The sequence below is a fragment of the Octopus bimaculoides genome, chromosome 2 (assembly GCF_001194135.2).
Source record: "Octopus bimaculoides isolate UCB-OBI-ISO-001 chromosome 2, ASM119413v2, whole genome shotgun sequence".
NCBI classification, from domain to species: domain Eukaryota; kingdom Metazoa; phylum Mollusca; class Cephalopoda; order Octopoda; family Octopodidae; genus Octopus; species Octopus bimaculoides.
This window is the reverse complement of record NC_068982.1, coordinates 63,851,459-63,863,396: the sequence shown is the minus strand read 5'-3', so window position 1 is coordinate 63,863,396 and position 11,938 is coordinate 63,851,459. Positions and strand designations below refer to the sequence as shown.

Here is an 11,938-nt window from a genome sequence, read left to right as displayed (position 1 = left end):
GGACAAAAAATTTCAAAATTCCGATTTTTGGCAATTTTCCGAAATCTCCGTATCCCAAAAGCTGGGTTTTTGGCAAAAAAATAATAAAGAAAAACAATAATTTGCGAGAAAATGGGGTGGGGGACGGGAGGAAGTCTTTCCGAAAATAGTAGCTGAAAAACAGGAAAAAAACCCTAAAAGCAGTAGAAATGCACGAACGATTATGGTGGTGTCTTGAAGTAAACGTGCTTCAGATACACTCGTTTATTCATACGAACGTAACTGAGATGGAATATGTCATAAATAACAGTGACAACGAAATATACACCCCCGGAAGTTGTTGTTGACAAACGACAGCAGTAATTTTATTCAGCTGAATACACGTCATTGATTGGTTGAAATTACCGAAATACGACAACTTTAACACGAAATAACTTCGAAAATAAAAACAGTGGAAAAGAGGTACTTATACCATTATGGTTTGCACCGGGTATCAAAATGTCGACATTTGAATGTGAATGTTGTAAAGGTTTAAGACGTGACAAGGACTGTTGCAACGGAAACTACGAGACTACGTGACCAGCAGAAAGAGACACAGCAGCGTTCTGACTGCATCCGCACGCCGGAGTTCAACACCACATCTTTGAACAGGGCCTTAGGCGCAATTCAGACGACTATGTAAAGCTGCTGGAGACAGTGGTCAATCCATGGCTAGAGTGGTTACTACTGGAGGGCCATATGTATGGCAGCAGGATTCGACTCCTTGCAATAACTCCAAAAAGAGTCAGAAGTGGCTGTCAAAAGAATTTCTACGATTTAACTAGCCCCAGTTTCTGGCCTCCTAACTCCCCAGATTGTAATCCCATAGGTTACTATGTACCCACAACACCAAGGCCGAGCAAGATCAAGGTGGAACGCATGCGAGGAACGCATGAACCAAGTTCTGGTGTCGTCTTGAGGCCGTGGAGGAAGTTGAGAGTGGCTACTTTGAGTAAACTGTTATCTCCCAGCCATAATTTAGTTGGTGTACCCTTATCAGACAGGTAGCCATGATGGGTATATTAGGCTTCATATATTTGTACCCCTGTGTCACTTTGATGGCATGCGCTGCTCTCTCACTCAATAATGAAAGTAACGTAATATAAATAAAATGTCAAATGTTTTGTGTGTGACTTTTGGCCCACCCCGTATTTATTTAACATCAATCTCTGTTGCCTAATCGGTTCGGTAGTTATCCGACGTATATGTGGTGCAACAGCCGTCTATTATCTTTTTTAATTCTGAGGACTTGCTCGTAAATGCTTTACACACACATACATATAAATGTGCATATATACATACACCTTCGCACGCGCACACAAAAACGCATGCAAATAAGCATACATGTATGTCAGTGTTCATTATGTACATGTATCTATGCAAGCCTATTGTTTGTTTTATCGGTTTCCATCATCTCATAAAAGCTATTTGGTTTAGATTATATCTAGTTTGTATAATATTCATTTTATCGATCGTGTAGGAAACGAAAGACAAGTTCCACCTATGTGTTACCCGAACGAAGTTATATTTCTGCGTGGCTCACACTTTGACCAACTGGCACAGATACAGAAAGTTTCCCTGTATCAAATTTCCCTCACTGAAGGTGTCGTAAAATGGAATTATGTGCTTTTCCTGTTGCAATTACTTTTAATATTACCTCAAAATAAGGCGGCTAGCTGGCAGAATCGTTCGCAAGCCACACAAAGTTCTTAGTGGTATTTAGTTCGTTTTTACGTGATGAGTTCAAATTCCGCAGAGGTCGACGTTATCTTTCATCCTTTCGGGGTCAATGAAATAAGTACCAATAAAGCACTGAGGTTGATGAAATCAACCAGTTCCTCCCCCAAATTTTCAGGCATTGTGCTTATAGTAGAAAGGAAGATTACTTCAAAATAGTTTGTTTCAGTCGTTTGACTGCGGCCATGCTAGAGCACCGCCTTTAGTCGAAGAAATCGACCCCAGGACTTATTCTTTGGAAGCCTAGTCTCTTTTTGTCGAACCGCTAAGTTACGGGGACTTAAACGCACCAACATCGGTTGTCAAGCGATGGTGGGGAAGTAAAACACAGACACACAAACACACACACACACACACACACACACACACACACACACACACACACACACACACACACACACACACACACATATACAACGGGCTTCTTTCAGTTTCCGTCTACCAAATTTACTCACAAGGCTTTGGTCGGCCCGAGGCTATAGTAGAAGACACTTGCCCAAGGTACCACGCTGTGGGACTAAACCCAGAACCATGTCGTTGGTAAGCAAGCTACTTACCACACAGTCACTCCTGCATCTATATAGTTTACCTCTTGATAACCAAGATAGGATAATTATGAATAACATCATAACATAAGTCTTTTTCTCTATCTTCTTATAGTATGTATCTTCTAATTTACTGAAGACAATTTAAGGCTTTTGAAATACTGACACATTAGTCGCTCTTCTTGTATTGACTCGCTCGAGATATTATGAATAAATACATGTTTTGAATGCAAAAGAAAATGAGAGAAAAAATTGTGGTGTGATGACGTGTGAATCTTTGATCGAATGACCTTCCTTTGGATGCATGTTGTATGTGTATATTGTACTTACTATCTTGACTGAGAAAGGCAAACCTAACCATTGCTATACACTATCGATTATAATGAATATATGTGGGCTGTGAAAGGATATCAGAGACTCATCTATCTATCAATGTTGTAACAACAGCTGTTGTAACAGCAGGTGTAATGGAAATGACTGTGACACTATTTTAACCGAATTTTAGCAATGATTTCTCAAATTAACTGAAGGCCATTCATTTAAAATCAACTGAAATAAGCTTAGGCGACTGATCCTAGTGTTTTTCTGGTTCTTATTTTATTGACCTCTCGCAGGATTCAAACTCCAATTGCAGAGAATAGGCTTTCTGACATTTATGCAAATTTAATGAAGATCTTTTATAATATTCAGAAAACCAATGTGTAGAGGAGGAATTTAGTCACTTAAGTCGAACCTTCATACACCGCTGACGCTTCCATCCAAATAGAATGAAAAGCTGTGAACTTTGGTAGAGATTGAAGTCAAAGTACGATGGTGGGCTGAAAAGTTCATAGGCTGATTATGAAGGGATGATACTAAAGCTGTGAAATCTTGCATGCATTAATTTCAACACTTCTTATTAATAACTGCATTCTTTCTTTCCATGTAAATTGACATCTGACTGTTCAAAGAACGTCCTGCAAGTACTTGCAGAAAAAGGGCTCAGCCCCCAACGACATTCATTCTGACATGGTTGCTACATTAGGGGATGACGCTCCATCTTTATCAACAATGCAAAAGTGGGTAACTGAATTTAGGAGCAGAAGAGAGAATCTTGAAGATGACCCAAGGTCCGAACGTCCTGCAACTGCCACTACAGAGGAAAAGATTGTCTTCATCACATAGTGATGGAGGATACATGATTGACTGTGAATTAAATAGCCAATGCCTTTAGTATATCCCCTGAATGAATTGAAAACATTATGCACAATGAACTTGGCATAACGAAGTTTTCTGCTCAGTGGGTACCACGTCTTCTGATACCTGATCAAAAGCACACCAGGGTGATCACATCATGGGAAAATCTGAAATTATTTCAGGCAGATCCATCTGGTTTCCTTGAACGTTTTCTAACCCAGGATGAGTGTTGGCTTCATCACTTTGAGCTAGAGACAAACAGACAATAAATACAGTAGAAACACCCCTCCTCACTTGCCCCAAAGAAGGCCAAGGTTGTTTCATCTGCAGGGAAGGTAATGGCCTCAGTTTTATGAGATGCGAAAGGACCGCAACATCGATGGAGAGTATTATGCCATCTTGCTGAAGCAGTTACGAAAAGTTTCCAAGCTTTCAGGAAAACTGACGAAAAGGGGTCTTGGTTCACCAGGACAATACTCCAGTACAGATGTCCTTGATTTCAATGGCTGCTGTGCGTAACTGTGATTTTGAACTGGTTGACCAACCTCCATATTCTCCCGATTTGGCCCCAACTAACTATCATCTATTCCTCAACATGAAAAATCATTTTACTGGGAACCAGTAACGCAATCATGATGACGTCATATCTGCTGTTGATGGCGTTTTTGACCAACATGATGAAAGCTTCTTCACCAATGGGATCCAAGCACTGCTACACCGATGGAAGAAGTGTGTGGACCGCAAGGGTGACTATGTTGAAAAATAAACCTTATTTGGTCACATTCCATGAGAGTATCTTGGTTAGCCTATGATTTTCTCAACCGACCCTCGTAATGTTCCATAACTGAAAATCTAAATGATAAGATGAGTCAGCAATTTAAGAGCATCTAAGTATTAAGGACACGGAAAAATAAAGCTATAGAATATCGAGGAGTTAACTCCTTCAAACAAATGTTAATCTCGGCATACTTGTTTTTACTTCACACCCTAGCAGCAGCTTTACACACACACACACACACACACACACACACACACACACACACACACACACACACACACACACACACATACAAACGCAACCTGGGGTCCTTCGCACCAAAGATACTAATGTTTACATCCGGCCAAACGGAACTTCGATTATAAAACCAAATATCTTGGTCTCAGCAAAACTTGAAGGAGAAACCCGATAAATTATAAGCTTTCGGAATTTTATTCCTTGTGTTGGTTTGAACAGTTTTATTGAAAAGCAGAACGGCTAAGTAAAAAATAAGGTAACTTGTGGTGGTGTAAGCACACGTATATGAGATTAAAGGAGCTGGATATAGACACAAGGATAGAGTGAAAACGAAAGAAAGTAAAGAGTGTGAGGAGGAGATCACTAGAGAGTACGAAATGAGTAGAAAATGAAAAAAATGAACTATAAAAGACAACCGCGTATGCAATAAGGGAAGAAAATTCATTAGACGATAACACACAGTTTTTTCTGCTTGGTGGGATTTGACCAGTTAAAATGCATTGAAGATGCATTTACGCTCATGAAGTCAGAGCGTAAAAAATTCCCTTTTGGTGATCAGAAAGATCTCGTGGTGGATAAAATTCTTCAGTATCATCCACTTTCCTGCCAAAGTTTTCACCTTCTACGGCTCTTAAAATAATACTAGAGATTTTCAAGCATCCTTAAGTTTATCTCATACAATGCAACTTTTTCCTTCAACAAGTATATTGCTCTGGATCTTGAAAGAGGACCTTCTCTTTCTTCAACATATCGCTGCCCTTGCATCGTGACACTGGAGTCTTTGGACACTACATCCGCTTCGTACACAACTTCCTCATAACACTGTTCGCTAAGTGGGCATGTGTCATTACCTGTTTGGGACCATTAACTAAGACTTTTATATTATGTGTACATCTGAAAGGGATCCTCATTGCAGGTCTGTTAAAGAGTTTTCTATATTAATGTAGGGGTGGAAGATGCTTATCTATGAATCTAAAAACACCCTGCCCGTATAAGTCCACATTTCTCAGCATTTAGAAAATATAGAGATATGGAGAGTCACACCTAAATTCTCTGAATGCGAAATACACATACGGTAAAGGTTTACACAAGTAATATAATGGGTTGAAAAAAATAATCCCTCTAAGCATGTTTAAGATCTAAAAACAATAAGTTGGGTTGATAACTCCAATAATGTCAGCTAATCCAAAGTTTTAGGAGTGGATCCTATATTTAAAGCTAAGTGATGAAGGTATTTTACAATGCTTTGAAAGGGAAAAGGTAAAGGTGACATCAGCAATATTTAAATACTTAGCATAAAGTGACAAGACTACTACAAATTGCTCAACAGTTTCAGTTTATATGTAATATCATACACAGTAGTTGAGTGAAGTTTTGTTATTGCTTGGCACCGGGTTGACTCCTTGACCAAGCAGACACATGATAAAAAGCGTTCTAGAGGTGATCATCTTTTCTTTCTGTTAGATCAAGCAACAACCAAGCGGTTTTGTCTTTGTTTTGTTCGCTAGTGTTGTTTAGCACTAGGTCAACCTGATCAAAGGTGTCCCAGCCGTGGCCAACTCATCTCTTATTCATTTATTTCTAGCCGGTCTCATATTTCTCTTATTTCTAGCAGCTCATGCGAGTATGTAGAGGCTCCTATATTGTCTCGTTTAGTAAAGTCTAATTCAGTATTCTGTAGTGTTGCGCAGCGTTAGTGTTTAACCCCGAGTGAATCTTGATGACATAGTTGTTATCAGAGGGATTCATGTCGTTGTCATTCCGTTCTTTTTAGGAGTTTCTAGTACTACATTATCCAATGTGTCTTGTCTGCTTAAAGACAATAGGGCACAGTTCGAAGGAGATTTGGTTACTATTTTCATCAAGTCAGTCAACCGTGGAAAGGCTCTCTCGATGATGTAGTAGAGAGTTTGAATTATTTTATATAAAATTAATTGCTTCGGAGTATAGTACAAAGTATAGTACAAAATTAACAATTCTTTTTGGAAAGAGGTTTAGTCGATACCATCAACTCCAGTACTTGACAGATACTTAAATTTATTGACCCCAGAAGGATGAAAAGCACAGTTTATTGCGATAGGATTAGTACTCAGAATGTAAAGAGCCGGGACAAATGCCACAACGTATTTCTAACATGTTAACGAGTTTTCTACTTCGCTGTTCTTTTTTTTTTTTTTTACCTTTATTAATAATCTATATTATTAGTTTATACTTCAAAATTTCAAGTTCATTACTGCAATATTTTCGAACTGATTTTGTCACCTTGGTAGGAATAAAGCAATTTGTAATGTATAGACAGAGCCTCCAGAAAAGCATTTAACTAAAAGGAAAACGACAGCTTCCTACCTCCAGGAAAGAAGGAAAGGTTTCTCTCAAAATCCAAGTGATTTGTAGGTATTTTTTATGGCCATCTATATATCATACTTAATGTAAATACATCGTTGAAAGACAAGACACTGCGGTATTCGTCCAGAGATGATATCTATTATGGACGTGCTGTGTTTAAAAATACAATATACATTTTGCAGTGAGAGATGAAAATCGTCCAAGCAACGACTAGCGAGAACGTCAAACGCATTTCGGCTTTTTGAGCTTCATCAATGGTGCGTACACACATGTCTAGATGGGATTTGTCGCTTCTGGTATATAGGAGACATTAATATTCACTCGTAATGTGAATAGTCTCTCAAATGAATGAAAATTCGTTATACGAACATATTTTTTTGTTTTGTTTTAGGTAAGTGGGTTTGGCAGATAGTCACGGGTCTCACCTTGGCTCTTCTACCCCTAGGCCGATGTACTGATGAACTTCACTAACTCTTAGAGGTTCTCTTTATAAGTACAGATGACTTGAATCAATCTCAGTATATGACAAACACATTTCTTTATCAATCCCAGAGGAAGGGAATGTAAGATCAACACTGACTGGACGTGATCTCTTAAAGTAAATAAAAGAAAATAAAGGGATTATATAATATAAGGGAAGTTATTCCAGTGCTCCTACAGTTTCTACTACATTAATACTGTTGTACATGTCCATTGATTTCCTATACAGTGCCATTCAAATGGTAGTATGTAGAGGTGAGAACAGACTGTTTTTCTGATATTGCTGCTGTTGTCGCCGCTGCTGCTGCTGCTACGCGGGGTTTATTTTTGTATTATAATCGTTACGCACAAAACAGGAAGCCGGATATAAATAGTAGAAGCTTAAGTTAGCTAGAAGTAACCTCCAGTACAATATATATATAGTATACAACAATGAGTGATATAAAGTGAACGAACACCCAACCAAATTTAGTAGCTCTTTGCTTTGCCTAACCAACGCCTAATAACTTTTCTCAATATGTTGGCAGCACTGCTCATTTACCACGTCAACGCGTTGATATGGATGTCATTGTGTCGGTGCCAGAGATTCTGGGTATGTATGTATGTATGTATGTATGTATGTATGTATGTATGTATGTATGTATGCATGCATGTATGTATGTATAGTTACACACGCACACACACACATACACACACACACACACACACACGCACACGCATATACTAGGGACGTAGCATGAATTAATATTCATGGCAGAGAGTCATTAAAAAGCTTCCAACAAAAGGCCATGTCATTATTAGAGCTAGCACAATCGTTAGCACATCGGATAAAATGCTTAGCGATATTTCTTCCAGCCCTTACGTACTGTGTTCAAATCCCGACAAGGTCAACCTTGCCTTTCCTCATTTCAGGGTCGATAAAATACAGTACCATTCATGTACTAGGGTCGATGTAATCGACTAGCCTCCTACCTACAAATTTCAAGCCTTGCACCTATAGTAGAAAAGATTACTATTATTGGTGAGCTGGCAGAATCGTTAACACGCCGGACGAAATGCTTAGCGGTATTTTGCCCGTCGTTACATTCTGAGTTCAAATTCCGCCGAGATCAACTTTACCTTTATTCCTTTCGGGGTCGATAAATTAAGTACCAGTGAAACACCGGAATCGACTAGTCCCCTCCTCACAAATTTGAGGCCTTGTGCCTCCAGTAGAAAGGCTTATTAGTATTATTATTGTTGTTGTTGTTGTTATTATTATTATTATTATTATTATTGTTATGTCTCAAGCTACTGCTATCTAGCACCTTCGGATGATCTCTACTCAACCGCTACACAACTGCTACTCGACTGCTACTCAACACTCCTACCACGGCCAGACTACCTCTATTTATATGTCTTGGGAGACCCTACTTCTTCGCCTGGGGGCGTCGACACAACAATTATTATTATTATTATTATTATTATTATACTTATTATTATTATTATTATTAAGGCAGTGAGCTTACAATTATAATAATTTTTTTATATTGAAATTAAATATATTATTAATCTTTCCAATGGCAGAGCTGGTAGAAACGTTAAGCACTCTGGGTGAAATGCTTAGCGGTATTTCATTTGTCTTTATGTTCTGAGTTCAAATTCCACCGAGGTAAACTTTACCTTTCATCCTTTCAGGGTCGATAAAATAAGTACCAATATATACATATGTATATACACAAAGCTACACACACATTTATATATATATGTATGTCTGTGTGTGTGTTACGCGTGTGAGTGTATAAGTATGTGTGAGTTTATATCTCACACACACACACACACACACACACACACACACACACACACACACACACACACACACACACACACACACACACACAGAGGCTCTATATGTTCAGACACAAAGCAAAGTTGTTTGTGTGTGTGTGTATGTGTGTGTTTGTGTGTATGTGTGTGTTTGTGTGTATGTGTGTGTTTGTGTGTATGTGTGTGTATGTGTGTATCATATAGACTCACACATACTTACAGAAGCATACTCACACGCATGATACACACACAGACATACACACATAAATCCTGCATTCATTATTGCTGTTTTAAAGTTGTGGACCACCGTCGTTCGACGAGGCGGATCCATTTGTTCGGTGATATGAATTACTTGCATCCGAATTAATGTGTAAGTGGTCGAGTATTGCACCGACAGGCTGTACCCTTTTGATTTACTGAAAAATCCACCCGTCGGGTTCTTTACAGAGTCCATTTACCTAGTTTCACTCAGAAAATTATGGGTCAAGCCGAGGCTATAGATAATGGCATTTTCCCGAGATACCACGCAGTGGGATAGTGCCCAAGACCACGTGGTTGCGAAGCCAACTTTTTAATCATTCGGCTATGACAATTCTTTGAAAATTAAGCCAAATACCAAAGGCAAATGATTTTGTGTATTTACGTAATTACATTTATGAGAATTGTCTGAGTGGGCTGTAGCATCGACATTATTATATACATCACACGGTAGATATATCTTTTATATAACTGTGTTCAAACACACACACGCACACACACACACGCACACACACACACACACACACACACACACACACACACACACACACACATAGACGTGTGTGTGTGTGCACACGCACACATAAGCGCACTAATTTATATGCGTACATATATTACTAATTTATACACTTACATTCATGTGAAATAAAACATATCTCAAAAAAGTAATTGATTTATCCGAAGAAAACGAGCACACTCATCACTCAATAAGGACACTGGGCGAATGGCTCAAATCATTTTGTGTTCATGACAATATTTGAGGATGGAATTCACGGTGCGTCGTTTAAGTCAATGTTAAATTGAAAGTGAAAGGCAAGCAGAAATTGTGCCCGTGTAACATCAAAATACGTATTAGCTATTTACCGAATTGGATATTGAATTTTATGCGTACATGTATGTATGCATGTATGTATGCATGTATGTATGTATGTATGTATGTATGTATGTATGTACGTACGTATGTATGTATGTATGTATGTATATATGTATGTAGGCATGCATGCATGCATGTATGTATGCGTGTATATGTTTACAAGCACCGCAAGTATTCGTTTATGTATATTGACGTTCAATCAAAGCTAGTTGGCGATAACTTTTGTAAACGTTCAGAGCGCGCACGCGCGCGCGCACACACACACACGCACACGCACACACACACGCACTGTGTAAGTGTGCATTTGTGCGTGTATGTGTGTATATGCTTATGTGTATGAACGTACTATGTATGTATGTATGTATGTATGTATATGTGTGCTGATGACAATTAAAATGTTATGCCCATTTAGTCTTTATCGCCCGACTGTATGCGTTTATGACTAATTGTGGTTACCGTGCCTAGATACGTACATTAGATTATATACATTTCTAATACAATTTATTAAGAGTTATTATGCCTTTGTACAATATAAACAATAGCTAAATACAAAAACTATACAATATTTACAAAGAAGAAAATACCGCATGGCAATTAGTCCATGAGCATTAACATAACAATTTCTGACTGGCCTGGTGCCCCATATACGTAAAAATGACTGTTAGTCGATTAAATCGATCTCCGGAGTTTATTTTAGCGATCTCTGAAGGATGTAAGTTTCAGGTGACCTGGGCAGGTTTTGAACTCAGATCATAAAGGGCCGCAATTAAATATCACGAAGCATTTTGTCTGATATTCAAACGGTTCCGCCGCCAACATTTTCTAACATAGGTACAAGGCTTAAGGTTGGATATAATCGATTAAATCGATCCTGAAAGCAAACACGATCTCGATGGGACTTAAAACTCAGAACAAAATAATTTCTGTACTTCTCCACGAGGGCCGCGTCAATACAAAACATTACGATATAAATAACATAATAAACAAAGTGTTTTGCTTCTTACCTTTGAGATCGTCCACAGCAATTACAGTGTCATTATTAACATCTAATTTTTGAAATGCTTCTTTGACAACAGCCAGGCGAATTCCTGTCAGTGGTGGGCGTAACTTATGCATGAATTCACCAAAATCAATAGTTTTATTATTGTCTATATCTATGGCATTGAAGAGTATAAGTAGATCAGAATCGCTAATCTCAATTCCATATCTCTGGATACCGAGTTTCAGTTCATCGAAGCATAATCTTTTAGAAAAATCGATGTCCATTGATCGGAAAATGAGACCCAGACCTTTAATACCTGATGTACAGCCCCGTTTAATGCATTCATTTCGAAGAAATTCGATGAGTTTTTGAGCCTTCTCTTCCATTGTCAAGCTTCTGTATCTAGTTTATGGAGAAAAAATAGGGAAAAGAAAACCAAGTATGTTAAAAAGGAAATAAAACAAAGTAAAAATATAATATTAAATCAAGTGATTAAAAAGTTATATGAGTTTGGAAAAACGGTAAACAAGTTTACTACTATTAGAGACATACACGCGTGCACACACGCACACAAGCATACGCTATATTAAAAAAATCTATCTCATCTCTCTTATGTGAGCTAGTACATACATACATACATACATACATACACACATACATACATACATATATATATATATATATATATATATATATATATA

At 38.1% G+C, this 11,938-nt stretch overlaps 1 protein-coding gene across 4 annotated transcripts in view; it reads right to left on the bottom strand.

The window, feature by feature from the left end:
• The window catches only part of LOC106872623 (calcyphosin-like protein), a 29,669-nt gene that overhangs the window by 16,914 nt on the left and 817 nt on the right, over positions 1–11,938 (bottom strand). For 3 of the 4 annotated variants that reach the window (XR_008266971.1, XM_014919679.2, XM_014919677.2), the window contains exon 2: positions 11,260–11,639. Coding sequence is in view for 3 of the 4 variants with exons in the window: in XM_014919679.2 (XP_014775165.1) it covers positions 11,260–11,623 (364 nt within the window). In the remaining variant the exon portion in view is untranslated. The remainder of the gene's footprint in view (positions 1–11,259; positions 11,640–11,938) is intronic. The other variant, XM_014919678.2, reaches the window with a different exon arrangement.